The sequence below is a fragment of the Rhinopithecus roxellana genome, chromosome 12, assembly GCF_007565055.1.
Source record: "Rhinopithecus roxellana isolate Shanxi Qingling chromosome 12, ASM756505v1, whole genome shotgun sequence".
Taxonomy (NCBI): Eukaryota; Metazoa; Chordata; class Mammalia; order Primates; family Cercopithecidae; genus Rhinopithecus; species Rhinopithecus roxellana.
In genome coordinates, this window is record NC_044560.1 from 114664298 (window position 1) to 114687404 (window position 23107).

General features: G+C 46.0%; 1 protein-coding gene across 1 annotated transcript in view; it reads left to right on the top strand.

Annotated features, from left to right (window-relative positions):
- The window catches only part of LOC104675307 (leukocyte immunoglobulin-like receptor subfamily B member 1), a 38462-nt gene that overhangs the window by 10628 nt on the left and 4727 nt on the right, over window positions 1-23107 (top strand). The window contains 2 exon segments of the mRNA XM_010379801.2: window positions 22640-22818; window positions 22974-23009. Of these exon segments, the coding sequence (XP_010378103.2) occupies window positions 22640-22818; window positions 22974-23009 (215 nt within the window).

Sequence of the window (23107 nt, forward strand, 5' to 3'; positions counted from 1 at the left end):
AGGGTGGGGGAGATTATAAAGAACCTTCTTAAGGGTGGGGGAGATTATAAAGAACCTTCTTAAGGGTGGGGGAGATGATAAAGAACCTTAAGGGTGGGGAAGATTACAAAGTACATCCATCTGTTAGGGTGAGGCAGAAACACATCACCATGGTGGAAGTCATGAGTTAAGCTATTTTCACTTTTGTGGATCTTCAGTTACTTCAGGCCATCTGGATGTCTACGTGCAGGTCACAGGGGATGTGATGGCTTAGCTTGGACTCAGAGGCCTGACATTTAGGATTATTTTTTCTAATTCTGTGCAAAATTATACTGGTATTTTGATGGGAATTGCATTGAACCTGAAGATTGCTTTTGGCAGTATGATCATTTCACAATATTGATTCTTCCAATCCATGAGCATGGGATATATTTCTGTTTTGCTGTGCCATCTGCGATTTCTTTCAGCAGCGTTTTACTGTTCTTCTTGTAGAGCTCTTTCATCTCCTTGGTTAGGTATCTTCTTAGGTATTTTTAATTTTTTGCAACTGATGTACAAGGGATTGAGTTTTGTAGTAACTTGGATGAGCTGGAGGCCATTACTCATGACACCACATCCAGCTAATTTTTGTATTTTTTGTAGAGATGAGGTTTTGCTGTGTGGCCCAGGCTGGTCTTGAACTCCTGGGCCCAAGAGACCCGCCCGCCTTGACCTCCCAAACTGCTGGGACTGCAGGCATGAGCCACGGTGCCCGGCCCATCATAGCACTTTTGATCATGAGGATCATTCCTCCTTCTTGTCATTCTTGGACACATGCTTCCCACATGCCTCCTCTTCCAGAGAGGGTTTCTACCAGGCTGTGCTGGGAGCTAAGGCTGGAAAAGGGGAGATGGTTCCACCTGCCAGTGCCACATGAGTCTGCTCAGGGCTGTCACCAGCAGGGGAGGGTCCAATGTGAGTCTCAGGCTCGCATGTGGGACAGACGCCCATGTGTGATAACGCTGCAGTGAATCTGTTTCGCACACATGGAGGAGGCGGCTCAGGGGTGACCGTGGACCTGAGTCAATGGGCAGAGATATCCCAGTGCCATCCACAAACACAGGGGAGGAGGAGCCACAACTCCCCACTTCCATCCAAAACCATGACCCCTCCCTGAGTGTGAGGGCCCGGGGGTTCTCCTCTGTCTCATACAGAGGCGGAAACCTCCCCCTTAGTGACCGCCTGACATTGCGAGTCACCAGCAGCCGCTCGGCTCTGAGCTCTTCTGCTCCTTAAGGTTTCCTGCCTATGACAGGAAGTTTCATTTCTCATTGTCTTCGTAGGACTGTGGCTGCATATTTCAGACACATTGTAACTAGGTTTTCCCAGTGTTGGGAGCAGATGTGGGCTGTTGAGCACGTCAGTCACTCACTGTGACTGTGCAGTCCATCACCAGGATCCACGCATGTGTCCACCCCTCAAGTCTTAACCCGGTCTGGAAATGTGCCATGACTGAGACCCTCCCATGACCCAGGCACAACTGGCCCCCAAAAACCTCAGGAGGGGGGTTCATGACAACAGGCTCCAAATGAGGAAACCGAGGCTCAGAGATGGGACTTACTGCCCAAGGTCATGCAGGCAGGGGTGAAGGTCAGCAATTCAGAAAAAATTAACTCTCTATCCCACTCCGAAATCAGAACTCAAGACTAAGTACTTGTTTCCAAACCCTTGAAGGCAGACCGAGATGCAGGGGAATGCCAAGGAAGCGGAGTTGGGGGTGGGAGGGACACCGAGGAGGCAGGAATGACTCAGAGGTTACTTTAAGGCAAGGGGAGGCGAACACTGTTAAAAAATAAGAAAAAAAAAAAGGAGGGAAGTCTAAGAAGGAAACTGGAAGGTATAAAACCCACACTCCAAAGACAAAAGAAGAGTCAGCATTTCTTTATTTCTCCTTTTTTCTCATTGCCAATTGCAGCTCAACTTGAAGTTCACAGCCAGATGTGCGACGCGCCTCTGCTGATCTGAGTCTGCCCTGCAGCAAGGACCTGCAGCTTCCCTGAAGCATCCCCAGGTCTGGGCCTCCATGGTAAGGATCCCACAACGTTGTGTTGATGGACGGGCTGAAGGAAGGAAGGAGACCCCACGGGGAGGCTCTGAGAAGAAGAACAAGCCCCCAGTGACCCTCACTGGGACAGGACAGACTCAGAAAGGCACTGGGTCTATTGGCTCCTATGTCCTGACCCTTGGTGAGATGAGGACAGATGGGGCAAATAGCAGAAAAGGGTCAGGGAGAAAACATTTCTGCATGAAGTATCTGAAGAGAGCCTGGTGCCTGCCCCAGCCCCAGCCTTGGGGAAATGGAAGCCAGGCTCCCAGAGAGGGCAGTTCCCCTTCCTGTGGGGCTGCTGACGGGACAGCCTCGTGATGGAGAACCCAGGCTCCCAGTAGATTTACTCCATCCAGGAACTGTGGCCTCGTCCATTTGCACAGCCAGGGGCTGTGGGAGGAGACGCCATGACTCCCACACTCACGCTCCTGATCCGTCTTGATGAAAGCGAAGGAGGGAGAGGCGAGACTGTAGCCTGGGAGGAATCCCACCTCACAACTTGGTCCTGATTGAATAGGAGACCCCAGAGGTTCGCAGAGATCCCAGGGTGGGGAGGATCTGCCCAGGGTTCAGGAGGTGAATCTCTCACAGGAAGCTCCGGGACCCCCTCCCTAGTGCCGCTCCTGTGCCTCAGTGGGATTTGGAGAGGATGCCTTAGATTAGAGGGTGTTGTGTTTTTCAGCAACAAAACCATACGAAAAACACCTGGACATTTCACGTCAGTGGATAAAGCATATCTTGTGCCAAATCAGGACCTACCTGTGGTGAATTTTAGGGCTCCCACTATAGTTACTCACCTTTGAGGAAAGCATCCCAGGTTGGTGCCTATCTCTGTGATAAACGTCTCCCTTCCTGGCTACAGGTAACAGATTAAAGTAACACTGGCTGAAAAGATTCTATATTCACCTGATGATTATACTGAAAAATAGCCATAAAATTGTTCCCTCCAAATCCAATTCCCCTTTTGACTTTTGACAGTTCTCTAAAGAAGACATACAAATGGCCAGCAAACATATGAAAAATATGTATATTACACACACACACACACATACACATACACACACACCATGGAATACTTTGGCCATAAAAAGGAACAAAATAATGACATTCCCAGCAACCTGGAGGCACTTGGAGACCATTATTCTAAGTGAAATAACTCAGGAATGGAAAACCATCATTGTATGTTCTCGTAAGTGGGAGCTATGCTTTGAGGATGTAAAGGCACAAGAATGATATAATGGTCTCTGGGGACCCAGGGGGACCAATGGGAGGGGGTGAGGGATGAAAGACCACACATTGGGTACAGTGTGCACTGCTCAGCTGATGGGTGCACCAAAATCTCAAAAACCACCACTAAAGAACGTATACATACAACGAAACGCCACCTGTTCCCCCAAAACTATTGAAACTTAAAAAATTAAATAAATAAAAATAAATTCACCACATTAACAACGACAACGGCAAAAATCCAATTCCACGTAGTGTAATGTTTTCACGGTCTATGCATGTTGTAACATGTCATTGGTCTTTGTTCCCTTACGTGATGGAAGAATATTCCATTCTACGGCTATATCACATTTTGTTTATGCATCCACCAATTGATGGACATTTGAGTTGTTTTCACTATTTAGCTGTTATGAATAATGTCACAAAAGGTCATATATTTTGGGTTTTTTTATTTTTTATTATTTTTATTATTTTTTTATTTTTTAAAAGTTACAATCATTTATTTTATTTTATTTGTCTGAGACAGAGTCTCACTCTGTCGCCCAGGCTAGAGTGCAGTGGTGCGATCTTGGCTCACTGCAACCTCTGCCTCCTGGATTCAAGCAATTATCATGCCTCAGCTTCCCAAGTAGCTGGAATTACAGGTGTGCACCATCACACCAGTTACCCGGTTGTTTCCAGTGACCCAGCTGCTGTCACTTGTCTGTTTCAAGACACCCAGCTCCAGCCTCCTGGCTGTTTGTTGAGTCTCAGCTGTAGTCATCCCAGCTGATTCCATCAACAATGTCGCATCCCCCTGCAGTTTCCAAATGTCTTCTGTAAATCCCCAGAGCTGCCCCGGCAATCGTCTACTCAGCTGATCCTGAATGTCCTCCTAGAGTTTAGCTGTTGATCTTGAGAATGAGCCGTGCATATGGATCTGAGATCTGAGACCAGTCCTCTGGGTCATGCTTTACTTCCTGCACCAATAAATACTTTAAAGACCTCACATCTGGCAGTCCTGTGTCATGCTGTGGGGTGTACAGATCACTTGGACCCAGTCTCTGCCTTCATGTTGTTCAAGGCTACATGGGGTTAACAAGAGCTACAAAGGAGGTGTCAGTGTTTTTTTAAGTATTTCATTGGCAGTGATTGTATATATTTGAGATGCACAAGGTGATAATCTGATATACATTGTGAAATAATAGCCACGGTCAAATTAATCAGCACATCCATCCCCACCCATGCTGTACATAAGATCCCCTGAACTTGCTCATCTTAGGCCTCCAGGATGGAGCATATGCATCCGGGATGAATTAAGGTGTCTGAGGGGAGGCATGGATGGGTGAAGACAGACAGCTCATCCCACTTATGCACATAACACACATGCACATGTACTCACACATTCACGTATGCACACGCATGCACAAGCATGAACGCACTCACACATGTCAGGAGACCTCTGAGTCCTCTGTGCGCTGGGACTTGTTGGTTTTCTCCACTCCTCTTATAAAGTTAGATGCTCTCACTACTCAGATTAAAATGGAAAATGACTTGAGAACCACTAGGGGGAGAGAGTGTCTCATCTGACTTAATTTTTGTGCACATTTTAAATAAAAAATAGCACACTTACCATGGGCATGCCTTTGACTGGATTGCAAAGGTAGACATATCAAAGCATCTCATGATACCCAATAAATGTATACAATTATTATTTTTCAATTTAATTTTAAATAAAAAATAGCACACTTACCATGGGCATGCCTTTGGCCGGATTGCAAAGGTAAACATATATCAAAGCATCTCATGATACCCAATAAATATGTATGATTATATACAATTATTTTTTCAATTAAAATACCATAATAAAATAACAGAAAAGAAACCTGCATACTGGTAACAGAGTGGATTTTTAAACGTCATTTTATACAAGAAAAAGAATATTAAAAAAAAAACTCAACAATAACTCAATCAGCTCATCCTATGGAGCAGGTACTAGTTGAATACTATGCAAGCATCAACACATTCAGTAGTCTTACATATGCCCCATAGCTTGTTCTATCTTTTTCCCCACTTGTGGGGGTTTTGATAGTTGTTGAGGATGTCTAATCCAATTATACATTCCAGAGCTAGGAATAAAGCCACAGGATGCCTTTGGTGGCCAAGAAAATTCAATAGGAGACAAATCTGAGCTAAAGCTTCATTGACTACCTGACCTCTATAAGCTTCTAATCTCACTGGAGGGTCACCATGATGTTTTGGGTCTTCTGAAGTTAGTGTTAGCTCAGAGCCAGTGTCTAGCTGTACCCAAAATATCTGATTATTTCCTTTACCCAGTGCACAGTTACCATGATAAAGGCCATAGGTCCATTTAAGGAAAGTCGAGAGAAATATAATTGTATAACTTTTTGTAGTATATACCGGGGCAGTGCCTTCAAGGGTACCTGGTCTTCCCTTTAATTCAAGGGGTTCTGGGTCTATAAACTGGCCAAATTCCAGTAATTGATTAAGAAACTGTGACTCTCTAGTTTATGATTCTAATGATTCTAATTAGATTCTTACTCTTCACCAAGAAATTTCTGCTTATACAAATCAAGTAAGAATTAAGTAAGCTTCCTATCTATTTCACGTCTTAGAACGCTGCGGTCAACTGGACAGCAGGAAAGGGCTGCATGAGACAGTCTATTTGGATTACTGCTTTGACTCTGCTGTCCATTATGATCACCACACCCAGTTCTGTGATAACCACACCCAGTTCAACACACTAGATTCTCGCCTTTGTCCACTGACTTCTGACACTGAGTCCTGCCACTCTGGGATCCAACTACACCCTTTACATTTAGGTTCTCCGTTCAGTGGCAGCAGTTCCCACTGGAAGTTCTGACCACTCCTAATACACCCTCTGTCCTTTCCCACCTTGTCTGTACCCTGGAGGCTGACTCTATGGATTGCATCACCAACATCTTCTTGCGTCTAGTTTCTGGTTGAGTTCAGCCATGGGAGGCACCGTCAAGAGAGCAGAGGGTGAGAGGAGACAGAGGCTGGGAAATCTATTCCCACACATACACCCTGCCAGGCAAAAGACTGTGCTCCTCTACCCATGACATCAGCTTCCATGAGGCACTTCCCATCTCCCAGCTCCGTCCTCAGGGTGACTTTCCAGAGACCCAGTTACATTCGGCTGTTACTAAAGAGTCAGTTACAGTCATCTAGCTGTTTCCAGTGACCACCTCCAACCCCCCATAGCTGCCTGGCTGTTTGCAGAGATCCACCTGGCTGCTTCTAGAGACCCGATTACATCCACCTGGCTGTTTCCAGAGACCCGGCTACATCCACCTGGCTGTTTCCAGAGACCCAGCTACATCCACCTGGCTGTTTCTAGAGACCCGGCTACATCCACCCAACTGATTTCATTATCATTGACGCAGTCCCCAGCTGCTCCTATGTCTCCTGGAAATCCCCAATTGCCCCAGAGACTTTGTTGTAATTTTCTGCTCAGCTGACTCTAGGGATCTTCCTGGAACTTAATTGCTGACCTTAAGAATGGGCCGTATTTATGCAACTGAAAGCAGGGCCCAGTTCTCTGGGCAGTGCTTTCCTTTGTACATCAACAAATAATCCTAAAGACCTAACGTCTGGCAACCCTATGCCAGGTCGTAGGGTGCACAGGTCACCTGCATCCAGTTTTTACCTTCACAGTTGCTCAAAGCTGAAAAGGGAAAAAGAAGAGCCACAAATAAGTTCAGTGTTTTCCTTTTTATCCTTTTAAAAAATCATTATTTTATTCTTAAAATGATTTAATCAACCAAGATTGTATACACTGAGGTGTACAACATGATGATTTGATATATGTATACATTGTGTAATGATTTCCACAATCAAATTAGTTAGCACACTCAGCACAACCAATGCCATAAATAGATCCCCTGGACTTGTACATGTTATGCCTTAAAGTTGGTGCCAGAGTTCTGTTTATTTACTTTTATCCATATACGATAGTTGTATATAGGTTTGGGTACTTATGATGTTTCGGTACTCGTATACAATGGGGGTAACAATAAAATCAGGGCAATTAGGGTATCCATCACCTCAAATATTTATCTTTTCTTTGTGTTGGGGAGCATTACAATTCTTTTATTTTAGTTGTTTTGAAATATACAATATATTATTGTTAACTATACTTTCCCTACTGTGCTGTCAAATACTCAAAGTTATTTCTCCTATCCAGCTGTATTTCTGTACTCCATAACTAACATCTCCTTATCCCCCACCCTTTCCAGCTCTAGTAACCACCAGTCTACATCTTTTTTTTTTTTTTTTGAGACAGTCTTGCTATGTCACCCAGGATGGAGTGCAGTGGCGCAATCTTGCCTCCCTGCAAGCTTTGCCTCCCTGATGCAAGCAATTTGCCTGCCTCAGCCTCCTGAGTAGCTGGGATTACAGGTGCGTGCCACCATGACTGGCTAAAGACGGGGTTTCACCATGTTGGCCAGGATGGTCTCGAACTCCTGACCTCAAGTGATCCATCTGCCTCAGCCTCTCAAAGTGCTGAGATTACAGGCATGAGCCACTGCGCCTGGCCTTTTTTTCTTTTTTCTTTTGAGACAAGGTATTGCTCTGTTGCCCAGGCTGGAATGCAGTGACACAACCATGGCTCACTGCAGCCTCGACCCTCCAGGCTTCAAGTGATCCTCCTGCCTCAGACTCATGAGTAGCTGGGACCACAGTGCACACCACCACGCCTGACTGATTTTTGTATGTTTTGTAGAGTAGGGGTTTTGCCACACTGGCCAGGCTAGTCTCGAACTCTTGACCTCAAGTGACCCACTTGCCTTGGCCTCCCAAATCACTGGGATTACAGGCATGAGCCATCACACCCGGTCAACCAGTCTACTCTCTCTGTTTAGGAATCCACTTCTTCTTTTTTTTTTTTTTTTTGAGACGGAGTCTCGCTCTGTTGCCCAGGCTGGAGTGCAGTGGCCGGATCTCAGCTCACTGCAAGCTCCGCCTCCCGGGTTCATGCCATTCTCCTGCCTCAGCCTCCCGAGTAGCTGGGACTACAGGCTCCCGCCACCTCGCCCAGCTAGTTTTTTTGTATTTTTTAGTAGAGACGGGGTTTCACCGTGTTAGCCAGGATGGTCTCGATCTCCTGACCTCGTGATCCGCCCGTCTCGGCCTCCCAAAGTGCTGGGATAACAGGCGTGAGCCACCGCGCCCGGCCAGGAATCCACTTCTTTAGCTCCCACGTATGTGTGAGAACATTCGAGACTTGTCTTTCTGTTCCTGGCTTATTTCACTGACCATAATGACCTCCAGTTCCAACCATGTTGCTGTAAATGTCAGGATTTCATTCTTTTATGAGGATGACCCCTCTTCCATTGTGTATCTACACCACATTTTTCCTTACCCTTTCATCCACTGATGGACACTTCAGTTGATTCCGTGCGCTGGCTTGTGAAGAGTGCCACAATAAACACAGGGGTGCAGGGACTCTTGTGATGTCCCGAGACTTTTTCCTTTGCATGGATATCCAGGAGTGAAATCACTGGGTTTTATGATCATTGCAGTTTCGGTATCTTGAGGAATCTCCATGTTTTCCGTAATGGCTGTACTAATTTATATTCCCACCAACAGTGTGTAAGAGTTACTTTGTCACCACATCCTCACCAGCATGTTTTTATTTTTATTTATTTATTTATTTATTTAGATGGAGTCTCACTCTGTCGCCCAGGCTGGAGTGCAGTGGCGCTGTCTCGGCTCACTGCAGCCTCCATCTCCTGAGTGCAAGCGATTCTCCTCCCTCAGCCTCCTGAGTAGCAAGGAGCCTGCTGATTACAGGTGAGCGCCACCACACCCGGCTAATTTTTGTCTTTTTAGTTGAGACAGGGTTTCACCATGTTGGTCAGGCTGGTCTCAAACTCCTGACCTCATGATCTGCCCACCTCGGCCTCCCAAAGTGCTGGGATTACAATGCGTGAACCACCATGCCCAGCCCAGCATGTTTTTATATGTTTCTTTGATAATAGACACTTTTTTTTTTTTTTTTTTTTGAGACGGAGTCTCGCTCTGTCACCCAAGCTGGAGTGCAGTGGCCGGATCTCAGCTCACTGCAAGCTCCGCCTCCCGGGTTCACGCCATTCTCCTGCCTCAGCCTCCCGAGTAGCTGGGACTACAGGCGCCGCCACCTCGCCCGGCTAGTTTTTTGTACTTTTTAGTAGAGATGGGGTTTCACCATGTTAGCCAGGATGGTCTCGATCTCCTGACCTCGTGATCCGCCCGCCTCGGCCTCCCAAAGTGCTGGGATTACAGGCTTGAGCCACCGCGCCCGGCCGATAATAGACACTTTAACCGAAACAAGATGATACTCATTGTGGTTTCAATTTGTATGCCAGTGATGATTGTGGGTTTTTGTTTGTTTGTTTGTGTTTTGAGGTGAAGTCTCACTCTGTTACCCAGACTGGAATGCAGTAGTGCGATCTTGGCTCACTGCAACCTCTGCCTACTGGGTCCAAGTGAGCCTCCTGCCTCAGTCTCCTCAGTAGATGGGACTACAGGTGTGTGCCGCCAGGTCCAGCTTTTTTTTTTTTTTTTTTTTTTTGTATTTTTGGTAGAGATGAGGTTTCACCATGTTGCCCAGGCTGGTCTCAAACTCCTGGGTTCAAGTGATTCGCTGGCCTTGGCCTCCCAAAGTGCTGGATTATAGGCACGAGCAACCATGCCTGGCCGACGATTAGTGTTTTGAATGATTTTTATATAGCTGTTGGCCATCTGTATGGTTTCTTTTGAGAAATGACTATTCAGATCCTTTACACACTTGTTAATGGAATTATTTGGGAAGTTTTGTTGAGGTGTGTTTCTTCTAGGCCTAATTTGTTGATGTTTTTATGATGAAGGGATGTTGAATTTTGAACAAATGCTTTTTAAACATCTTTTGTGATGATCATGTGACTTTTTTTTTTTTTTTTTTTTGAATCAGATTGTCACTCTCTCACTGAGGCTAAAGTGCAGTGGTGCGATCTCGGCTCACCACAAACTCTGCCTCCCAGGTTCAAGCGATTCTCCTACCTCAGCCTCCCAAGTAGCTGAGGGTGCCCGCCACCACACCCAGTTAATATATACACACACACACATATATATACACATATATATGTACACATTATATACACACACACATATATGTACATATATATATATATATATATATTTTTTTTTTTTTTTTTTTGAGACAGAATCTCACTGTGTCACCCAGGCTGGAGTGTAGTGGCGCGATCTCGGCTCACTGCAAGCTCTGCCTCCCGGGTTCATGCCATTCTCCTGCCTCAGCCTCCTGAGTAGCTGGGACTACAGGCACCCACCACCACACCTGGCTAATTTTTTGTATTTTTAGTAGAGATGGGGTTTTACCATGTTAACCAGGATGGTCTCGATCTCCTAACCTCGTGATCCGCCCTCCTCGGCCTCCCAAAGTGCTGGCATTACAGGCATGAGCCACCGCACCTGGCCAATATTTTGTACTTTTAAAAGAGCGGGGTTTCACCATGTTGGCCAGGCTGGTCTCCAACTCCTGACCTAAGGTGACCCACCCGCCACAGTCCCCTAAAGTGCTGGGATTGTGGGAGTGAGCCACTGAACCTGGCCATGATCATATGTTTTTTGTCTTCCCTTCTGTCGACATGAGGTACCATATCTATTGATTTGAGAATGTTGAAATATCCTCTCTTCTGGTTGCTATGTGGAGTGTGACCTCTCCTACCCTCCATGGCCTTCCAATCCCACTGTCCCCCGGCCAACCACTCCCAAACTACACAGTAGTCTCTTGTGCATGGAGCAGCCGCAATCAATCCTGGTGGTGACTGGCAGGTGATGTTTCAGGCATGGCACACTCAGAGAAGGTCCCAAGGAGAGACCAAGAGGTAAACTTAAGTAGAGCTGCACCCCATCCTTGGCATCTGTAGAACCCTGGATAAAATCAAATATGCTGACCCAAATGTCCATCAATGATAGACTGGATAAAGAAAATGTGGCATGTATATGCCCTGGAATACTACGCAACCATAAAAAAAGATGAGTTCAGCCTGGCGCGGTGGCTCACGCCTGTAATCCTGGCACTTTGGGAGGCCAAGGCGGGCAGATCATGAGGTCAAGAGATCGAGACTATCCTGGCCAACATGGTGAAATCCTGTCTCTACTAAAAATACAAAAATTAGCTGAGCATGGTGGCAGACACCTGTAGTCCCAGCTACTCAGGAGGCTGATGCAGGAGAATGGAGTGAACCCGAGAGGAGGCGGAAGTTGCAGTGAGCCGAGATCGTGCCACTGCCCTCCAGCCTGGGAGACAGAGTGAGACTCTGTCTCAAAAAAAAAAAAAAAAAGGATGAGTTCATATCCTTTGCAGGGACATGGATGAAGCTGGAAACCATCATCATTCTTAGCAAACTAACACAAGAACAGAAAACCAAACACTGCATGTTCTTACTCATAAGTGGGAGTTGAACAATGAGAACACATGGACACAGGGAGGGGAACATCACACACTAGGATCTGTTGAGGGATGAAGGGCTAGGTGAGGGACACCATTAGGAGAAATACCTAACGTAGGTGACGGGTTGATGGATGCAGCAAACCACTATGGCACGTGTATACCTATGTTACAAACCTGCACCTTCGGCACATGTACCCCAGAACTTAAAGTATAGTTTTAAAAAAACAAATACGCAGTTGTGATCATGAGAAAGGTTGTACCGATTTTGGGGCATGAGCTGTGTGACATCTGTGCTGAGGATGTAGATGATGAAGCAATATTGTTGGTGCAGGAAGTAATGACAGGGGCTGGAAAAACCCTTGGAAGAGCCGCCTCCCCCATAAGCCTGCCCTGCTTTCTTCTTGCCTTGCTCTCTCCTCCGTCTCTGGCTTCTCTCCTTCCCTGGCCCCCATGTTGTGATGCCACATCCCACTTGAAGGATGTCTATGCACAACTCTACCCAGCCTCAAGATCTATTCAACACGGTATCCTGCAAATTTTTCCTGTAGAATGTCCACCTAGCCTGATGCACGTTGCTGAGCCTTGAGACTGCAGCTCTCAGTGAAGAGACTCAGGCAGTGTGGTTGAGTAACCGAATCAAGGGACTGAAATTTATGTCTAGGCTGGGAAATGCAAATCCAGGATGATATCCCAACAGGCTGTCTGGATTCTGTAGTTCCCTCTCTCTTCCCTTGGTGTTTCCTGTTGTAGCTCCTTCCAGAGCACCAGCACCTGAACAAACACTCTCTGCACATCCTCCTGCAAGTGACAGCTCCTCTGCCAGCCTCTGTGTCTTCCTGCGTAACTGGTAGCAATTATGGCTCTTTCAGGGTGGTGGTGCAAATTATACAAGATTGTGAATTCCAAGACAAGAGACACAAATTTGTTGTTATTATTGGTTTGTTTCCATTTTAATGCCAGTTGTTGAAGACAGGATACAACAAGTAGAATATCGTACACTGTGGAGAGTTTCACAAATTGCTTCAGCTAATTTGGGGAGGAGTTTGGAATTTTAAGGGGAAGTGATGGGCAGTTATGACCAGGCAGCCTTACCACAGAGATTACTCAGAAAACAGAGCACATCTGCCCCATGACACAGGCAAACGAATTGGGAGAGAAGCATTGTTCCCCTCGGCCACATACTGTCAAATACAAACATTCATCCTCGGATGAATGAATACACTTTTTTTAAAGAGGCTTCACTCTGTCGTCCAGGCTGGAGTGCAATGGCACAATCTCGGCTCACTGCAGCCTCCACCTCCTGAGTTGAAACAGTTCTCCTGCCTCAGCCTCCCAAGTGGCTGGAACTACAGGCATCTGCCACCACACCTGGCTAATTTTTGTTTTTTGTCTTTGTTTTTTGAGACGGAGTCCCACTTTGTCATGCAGGCTGGAGTGCAGTGGCGCGATCTCAGCTCACTGCAATCTCTGTGCCCTGGGTACAAGCAATTCTCCTGCCTCAGCCTCCTGAGTAGCTAAGACTACAGGTGCCCACCACCACACTGGCTAATATTTGTATTTTAGTAGCGATGGGGTTTCAACATGTTGGCCAGGCTGGTCTTGAACTCCTGAACTCAGATGATCGGCTCGCCTCGGCCTCACAAAGTTCTGGGATTACAGGCGTGAGCCGCCGCTCCCGGCCAAAATGAATACATACTTTGTGTTGCATTTATAAAACAGATCATTATACAGTAGTGAAAAATGCATAAACTAGGTCTACCAACAAAAATAGAGACGAATCCTGAAAATATAACGCCACGTGAAAGAAGGAGGCAAAAAAGAATGCATGTGAAATGACTGCCTTTTTTGGAAAGAGACAGCATATTTCATTTAGGAAGTAATAGAAAGATGCGAAAATTATGAATAAAGAAACAACATGACTCACTTGAAAATAATGGTGATTGTCGCACACACAGATTATGAAAGGTGATTGTCGCACACACAGATTATTGTTCTGGAACAACAGCCATGTCCTCTCTGACTTTCCTTTGGTTCTACCTATCTTCTGTTTTGATTATTATTAATGGGTCATTTTGTTTAATGCTTATTCTTTAGGTTTTTGAGCTTCACAACAAACAGTGAAAAAATAGAAAGGTTTTGGAAGAACCTCAGGTGATAACAGTTGGATCCATTGGAAGCCATATGGGAAATAGCAGGTTTTCTGAAACCTCAACCCAGGCCGGTCCAGAGAGGGAACAAGTGCCTTGGCTGGACTGTTTTTTGTTTGTTTGTTTTTGGCTGTTGTTGTTTGTTTTTTGTTTTTGTTTTGTTTTGTTTTGTTTTTCAGATGGAGTTTTGCTCTTGTTGCCCAGGCTGGAGTGCAGTGGCTCAATCTCAGCTCACCACAACCTCCACCTCCTGGGTTGAAGTGATTCTTCTGCCTCAGCCTCCTGAGTAGCTAGCATTACAGACATGAGCCACCACACTTGGCTAATTTTTATACTTTTAGTAAAGATGGGGTTTCACACCATGTCGACCAGGCTGGTCTTGAACTCCTGACCTCAGGTGATCCACCCACCTTGGCCTCCCAGAGTGCTGGGATTACAGGCATGAGTCACCGCACCTGGCCTGGTTGGACTCTTGACACCACATGGTGTGGGCTTGCATGAGGTGGACTTCTGACTTTAAATCCTCCTAGGAGTTGTCAGCACCGCTCAATGGCGACGCACTTCATCTCTGTAATCTGAGGCTGTGCATTAAATGCAATATCCATAGGTTACTCCCTGCGGAACTCTAAGAAAGGTTCTTAAACTGTGCGTCTCACAGTCAACACCCATAGCACTGGAATGGAAGGAGTGCTCATCTTCAAAAGTTGCTGCCAGGTACTAGTGGGTAGTGTACCTACCTCACTAACCACGGGGCTCAGTAACATTTTCTGCAAAGGACAGGATAGTAAGTAGTGTATGCTTTGAAGGCAACAGGAGCTCTGTCGCAGCTACCGAACTCTAGCACAGTAGGGCGAAAGCAACCACTGACAATTGGTAAATGAATGAACATTGCTATGGCCCAATAACATTTTATTTATGGAAATGGGTGAGGAACCAGTTTTGACAGTGGGGTCACAGTACGCTGACTCCTGACTTAAAAGATCTGAGCCTGGCATCGTTTTCTGTGTTCAAGATACATGACTTACCTAAAATTAGCACCATCATGCAATTACTTTTGTCACCATCATCCTCATCATCATTATCATCACCATCATTATTCTTATTATCATCCCCAACATTGGCCTCCTCCTCCCCATCATTACTGTCTTCATCAAAACCATCATTGTGTCTTCACTATGATATGGCACAATGCATCTTTCCTCCAATATGGAAAATATGAGTCTACCATATTTTCTTCTCTCCATAACGAGAGTAAATTCCAACCCAGAAATGTCTTGAAGGGAGAGGAAAATTCTCTCTTCTGCCTTCCACGTTCTGGAATTATTTATTAAAATGGGAGATAAAAATGCAGACAGAATCCTTAGATATTGTAACCTATTGAAAAGACTGCAATAAAACACTACTAAAGAAATACATTTATATCTATTTGTAATGTTCTGTGGGGGTAGGACAAGAAGGGACCCCACGGGGTTCTGAGTGTTTCCTGCTGTTTTTGCATTTTTGACAATTAAGCAGAGCCAGTCCTGTTAGAGGCAGCACAGGAAGCTCCAGGACCAGAGAGAGACCTCATTGCTGGGGATGTGGGTGCTCAGAGAGCCTCTTGGAGGGAGTGGCACCTAAGCTAGAGCTTGGAAAAATAAGTAAGAAATTTCTAGTAGATGGAGGTGAGGAAAATGCTGAAAGGCATTGGAAGCAGATACTCGGATTAATAGGTAACCTCATGGGTAAGAGAAATGCAAACATTTCCATGGTCACAGTAGGTGGGACAAAGGAGAGAGTGACAAGAATTGAGATGGCAAAGACTCAGATGAATGTAGTAACCTCATGGGTAAGACGAACGCAAACATTTCCATGGTCCCAGTAGATGGAACAAACGAAGTGTGATGAGAATTGAGGTAGAGATGGCAAAAGGAGCCTGAAAATGAAGGCCCTTGGTAACATACTGAGACACTCAGAGAAGCCTGTCCACAGATGGTAGCCCAGGCTCAAACGGAGAAACCCAAAACGGAAAGACAAGAGCATTGTTCACAGCCTCAAATTCAAAGCTGAGCATAAGGGATCCTTTGATATTTCCAACATGGTGGATGACTCTCAGCTTATGTGCTGCCAAAGGTCCAGAATCTTGTCTGATTTCAGGGTCCATGGGAGAGGCGGCCAGGCCAGGAGACAGAGAGACTGGGGGGTAGTGTCTGAGGTAAAGCCAGTCACGGTAGTCCCCACTGTCTTTGAAGCCATGCTGGGAATTGGAAAATCTTCACACTTAACCCTGAAAATGTGAGTAAAGTCTCTGAATCCAACAGAGAAATCTAAACCTGATATAAAAGTCTCAGAGATGTACTTAAGGATCCTTGGGATTTTCCAGTGGTTTCTGCTGTTGGATTGTGATATCACAGAAGTGGGGATAGAGAGGGAGGCATTGGAGCAAGAGAAGCATATCCGTAATGGAGATATGGAAATATATTATCTACATATATATCTACAAGATATGGTGGAAGAGAGAGAGAGAGAGAGAGAGAGAGAGAGACTTATTAACCAAGTGTGGACTGAGCTTCTATCATCCCACATCCTGGCAAACTATCATAAAATCCATAAAATGGATCCTCCCTCTCCCCTCTTCTTGTCTATACGACCCAGGAACCAAGTCTTGGGAGGATTCTGGATCCCATCCTAGAGATGAACAGCAGCAATGTTCCTTCCCAGATACCTGCCCAGGAGTGGGAGAAACTTTACTCTTTGAAGACTTGTATCTGGCTTGCCAAATACTACTCCAGACATTCTAGTGGTGTGGGACTGTATTTCCTGGCAACGAAAAGCAGAAGGCAGGTGTGGTGGTGATAAACTTAAGGAAATAGCCACAACCTGAAATGTACAACAGTGAAATGGAGACTGTGGAATGAAACCTGGAGATGCTCCGTGCTTGGGAAACCCTGGGTCTGTGGATTATAGGAGTGACACAGGGTAAGAACAGACAAACTGATGGTAAGTGTTTTCATAGCAACTTGAACTCCATTGCTCTCCCACACCCAAAAGACAACCAGAACATTAGGTATTTCTCCTAATGCTATCCCTCTCCTAGACCCCCAACCCCCTGACAGGCCCCAGTGTGTGATGTTCCCCTCCCTGTGTCCATGTGTTCTCACAATTCAACTCCCACATATTAGTGAGAACATGCGGTCTTTGGTTTTCTGTTCTTGTGTTAGTTTGCTGAGAATGATGGTTTCCAGCTTCATCCATGTCCCTGCGTGGATGTCTTTCTTTGAAAACATGGAAAAACTCCTGAGCAAATTCTTCCAGGTACTTTTGTTTAGGTAATCTTAAGGTAACACCTGGTTGATCATCTTGTCACCCTAGACTACAACTGGACATATATATAATGGGCACCTTAAAAATAAGAAAAATCATTTTAAGGCAGAAAATGTTCCTGTCCAAGGGCCAATAGTATTCATTTGAAGTAATTTCAAATGAAGTCCAAGTTATTGCATTCTAAGGCTAAATGTATTCTTATGCTTGAAAATTGAGATTAAGTTGATTAATGTAGATGTTAGGGTTTAGTTCATCATCCAGGCAGTCCAGTGCAGTGAATCAGTGGTTGGAGATCAGGGAAAGAATTTATTCTATTCTGGGACAAATATCTTATCAATCTCACTAGACTGACAGTACAAAGACAGGAAACAAGGGAGCTATATTCAAAATACAGAAAGGCAGAGTCTAGCACGAGCTAGGAATGACTCAGCCAAAGGGAGAGTTGAGCAACCATAGAGATTTTCCATATGCTGACATTTTGGGGATCCCCCCATGGGCCAGTCAACCCCCAACTGATCAAACTTCACTAAACCCAATCGTGACTTGACCCTTGCCCAGGAGATGCAACGTGGGGTAGGAGCTAAGAATCATCTTTCTTGGTGTCACGTGATGTCAATTGAACATGAAACAATCCCATTACTGGGTATATACCCAAAGGATCCTAAATTGTTCTACTATAAAGACTCATACACACGTACGTTTGTTGTGGCACTATGCACAATAGCAAAGACTTGGAACGAACCCAAATGCCCATCAATGATAGAATGGATAAAGAAAATGTGGCACATATACACCATGGAATACTATGCAGCCATGAAAAAAGGGATGAGTTCATGTCCTTTGCAGGGACACGGATGAAGCTGGAAACCATCATTCTCAGCAAACTAACACAAGAACAGAAAACCAAAGACCGCGTGCTCTCACTAATATGTGGGAGTTGAATCATGAGAACACATGGGCACAGGGAGGAGAACATCACACACTGGGGCCTGTCAGGGGGTTGGGGGTCTAGGAGAGGGATAGCATTAGGAGAAATACCTAATGTACATGACAGGTTGATGGGTGCAACAAACCACCGTGGCACGTGTGTGCCTATGTAACAAACCTGCACACTCTACACATGTATCCCAGAACTTGAAGTATAATCATAAAAAAAAAAGAAAATGAAACAATAAAACATGAGTTCTTACGAATCACAGAACACCCGTGCCCCCAAATTAAGTTGGAAATTTATGATTCATTCCAATTGGGTCATTTTTAGTATCTCACAAAAGTTTGATTCTACAGTGAAACATACTTTGAAAAGAATGAAAGATTCTTGTGATCTTTTTACTTCTTGTAAGGCGTTAGGATCCACCCGTTTGAATACCTTTGTCCAGGACCACCTGCAATGCTTCTCTTTCCACCGCCAGGCATCCCTTCATTCAGATAATGCCAACTCATCATCACCATCTGACCTCTCATTCAGCTTCCTCACTACCCTCCATCTCAAATCCACAAAATATGTTATTGCTTTCTCTTTTTTTTCTTTACTTTTTGAACTTCAACTTTTATTTTAGATATGGGGGTACATGCTCAGGTTTGCTACATGGGACTATTGCACCCAGGAGTGAGTGCAGTACCCAGTGGGTATTTCTTTCATCCTATCCTATTGCTTTAAATCTTTCCTTCCCGGGACTGGTCCTATTTCTAAACTTTTTGCGTAGTGATTTTATCAACTTAGTTTTTGCTAGGATGCTAGATTTTCCAGAAGGGGAGGCAACTGGAAATGAAGTCTGGGTCACTGTGAATCCAATATATCTGCTTTGCTCGCCTTTATCTCTTGTGTCCTGGGATGGCCACAGGTTGACATGTTTAAATGTTTCTTAAGTGAGGATGGATAAGATTTACTGAACGGTGAGTGCATGACTACACAAACAAAATGAGGCTGGGTGATGTGGCTCATGCCTGTAATCCCAGCACTTTGGGAGGCCAAGGCGGGCAGATCACCTGAGGTCAGGAGTTCAAAACCAGCCTGGCTAACGTGGTGAAATCCCATCTCTACTAAAAATACAAAAATTAGCTGAGCATGGTGGCTCATGCCTGTACTCCCAGCACTTTGGGAGGCCAAGGCGGGCAGATCACCTGAGATCAGGAGTTCAAAACCAGCCTGGATAACATGGTGAAACCCCATCTCTACTAAAAATACAAAAATTAGCTGAGCGTGGTGGCTCATGCCTGTACTCCCAGCACTTTGGGAGGCCAAGGCGGGCAGATCACCTGAGATCAGGAGTTCAAAACCAGCCTGGATAACATGGTGAAACCCCATCTCTACTAAAAATACAAAAATTAGCTGAGCACGGTGGCTCATGCCTGTACTCCCAGCACTTTGGGAGGCCAAGGCGGGCAGATCACCTGAGATCAGGAGTTCAAAACCAGCCTGGATAACATGGTGAAACCCCATCTCTACTGAAAATACAAAAATTAGCCTGGCATGGTGACAGCTGCCTGTAATCTCAACGACTCGGGAGGCTGAGGCAGGAGAAGTGCTTGAACCCAGGAGGCTGAGGTTGCAGTGAGTGGAGATTGCGCCACTGCACTCTTGCCTAGGTGACAGAGCGTGATCCTGTCTCAAAAAAAAAAAAAAAAAAAAAAAAAAAAAAAAAAAAAAAAAAAAAGCAGCAAAATACAAGAAGAAGTCCAGGACTGATAAAGGCAAGTCATGCTGAGCGGTTAAAAAAGGGGTGAGGACATCGAAAAACCTTCTGGCATATTTCCCAGTCCTTGCTTAGCACAGGTTACTCTGAAAGCAGGACTTAAGGATATGAGCACAGGTAACTGATTTGGGTACCAGGGTTAAGGCAATAGGGTAGAGAAAGAGAGAAGGGAAGGAATTTCTGAAATCAGCATGCATCGTGGACACCACTGCAGCAGGTAACAAGGACAGATCCACACCAGGATCTCTGACAGTTGCAGACCACGATGCAGAACTTCCCTCCAAAACAGGAGATACTCGGCAATATGTGTATGACTTTCTAGTCTCCATTTCTGGGAGTTTGTTTTTCCCCAGAGCTTGTCCGATGCATCAAGCTTTGGCTGAAATAGCTTCCAATAAGCTCCTTACACACCAGTGTGGAGACACACATGGAAATCCTCGAGATGAGATACTGTCCCCATGATTCTGAGAGTGACCCCAAAGGATACGGAATGAGGTACTAAAAGCAGGTGCTTGGAAACCTGAACGCAGTGCTATTCACGCAGTTCCCGGCACTTTGACTTTCAGCCTCCTGCAAGCCTCTCCTTCTTTGCCTTCCTGACCATTAGACATGATTTATTTTGGGTTTTTTTTAACCTCTACTTCCTGTTTCCCCTCCCACCCTATGTTTCAGTTTTAAAATTAGAAGGTCCTCTCATCCTTTTTTTTTTTTGAGACTGAGTCTTGCTCTGTCGCCCAGGCTGGAGTGCAGTGGCGCGATCTCCGCTCACTGCAAGCTCCGCCTCCCGGGTTCACGCCATTCTCCTGTCTCAGCCTCCCTAGAAGCTGGGACTACAGGCGCCTGCCACCTCGCCCGGCTAATTTTTTTTATTTTTTATTTTTTGTATTTTTAGTAGAGACGGGGTTTCACCGTGTTCACCAGGATAGTCTCGATCTCCCGACCTTGTGATCCGCCCGTCTCGGCCTCCCAAAGTGCTGGGATTACAGGTGTGAGCCACCGCGCCCAGCCTTCTCATCCTTTTAAGGAGATCAGAGGCAGAAAATGATTAGTCACCATCTAGGACAGACCACAATCCCAGATCATTGCAGGACACGCCCATTCGAATGATTACTGAGAGCTGACCACCTGCAGTGTTTTACACAGGCAGCGAGCGGCCTGAGGGTGGAAGCTAACGCAGGCAGTGGTCTGAGGGTGGAAGCTATCTGGCCTTTTTGCGTGCTTGTTATCTATTTATGGTTTTTTTTCTTTTCAAAATAATTTTACTAAATATTGAATTCACCAACTCTATATATTTATGGAGTACAATGTGTTATAAATGTATACATTGTGGAATGATGGAATCAAGCCAATTAACATGTCCATCACTCCGCATACTAACATCTATCTGCAGTGAAGACATTTAAAATCTGTGCTTGGCTGGGCGCGGTGGCTCACGCCTGTAATCCCAGCAACTTTGGGAGGCTGAGGTGGGCAGATCACCTGAGGTCAGGAGTTCGAGACCAGCCTGGCCAACATGGTGAAACCTTGTCTCTATTAAAAACACAAAAATTAGCCAGGAGTGGTGGCGGGTGCCTGCAATCCCAGGTACACAGGAGGCTAAAGCAGGAGAGTCACTTGAATCCAGGAGGCGGAGGTTGCAGTGAGCTGAGATCACACCACTGTACTCTAGCCTGAGCGACAGAGCAAGACTTTGTCTCAGAAAAGAAAAAAAAAAAAAAAAGATTTTGGGCTACATCGTGCCAGCGCTGCAGAGAATGAGTTTTGTTTTGCGACACAGTTTTTAGGTGGCTACTGGGCTCTGGTAGAGAGGGAACGTTTGGCCTCAAGTAGGCAGGGCCCCGTGGGACATCAGTAGCTGACCATGACCTGGCTGCGCACTTGCCCACCAAGCGTTCAACTGGTGTGCCCAGCCGCTCTCCGTCATCACATAGAAGTGGTTTCTGCGAGATTTGGCTAAAGGAGTCCCTGAAGGCCTGTGGGAGGCAGAATAGTGACCTTCCAGAGATGTCCACGTCCTGAGCCCCAGACCCTGTGAATAGGGGAAGCTTATGTGGCAAAACGAACTTTGCAGATGTGATTAAGTTAAGGATCTTGGGTTGGGGACATTATCCAGGTGGGCCTACTGTAATCACAAGGGGCTGAGTAAATGAAACGGCGGAGGCAGCAGGGTCAGAGTGAGAGAAGGGGGCGAGTGGATGGAAGCAGGGGCCGGATAACGGGACTGGTGGCTTTGAGGATGGAAGGAATGGTGAGGCTGGAATGTGGGAGCCTGCTGAAGCTTGAACAGGCAAGGGAATGGCTCCTCCCTGGAGCCTCCAGGAAGACACGGCTCTGATGGCAACTGTATTTTAGCTCAAGGAGACCCATTTTGGACTTGTGACCTCTGGAATGGTAAGTCAATAAACCTACATTATGTTAAGCCACTAAGCTGTGGTGATTTGTTATGGCAGCAATAGGAAGGTTCATGGTTCACCTGTGCTCTGAAAACACAGGTTTGTTTGTTTGTTTGTTTGTTGTTTGTTTCACTTGTTCAGTGATGTACCCCCAGCATCAGGCACATTGCAAATACACAATACATACGGGTTGATGTTTGGGCAAGAGAGGAATTAAGATCAGGGAGACAGCAGGCTGGGATCAGAGAGACCCTATTTCTGTCTGAAATGTCTGCAGAGAACCTGGTGCCTGCCCCAGACCTAGCCCTGGGGAAATGAAAGCCAGGCTAGGGTTCAAATGAGGGCAGTTTCCCTTTCTGTGGGCTGCTGATGGAACAACCCCATGACTAGAAGGACCCAGCCTCCGAGCGGCTACACACCATGTGTCTCTCTGTGCTGCCGGCACTGAGGACTCATCCATCTGCACAGCTGGGGCCACCGGGAGGAGACGCCATGACCCCCGCCCTCATGGTCCTGTGCTGCTTAGGTGAGATTTAGGGAGAGGGAAGGGAGACCCGAGTCTTGGAAGAACTTTTCCTCACAGCCAGGCCCTGGTTCTTTAGGAGACTCAAAAATCTCAGGGTAAAGAGAGGACCTGCTCAGGCTTCAGGGGCAAATCTCTCACAGGGAACTCTCTTCCAGGGCTGAGTCTGGGCCCCAGGACCTGTGTACAGGCAGGTGAGTCTGTCCCCAGCTGTCCCAGGTCCCTCCTTCTCCCTGGGGACAAAGGGCCACCCATGGGCAGCTGGGAGAGGAGACAGCAGTTCTGGGTGACT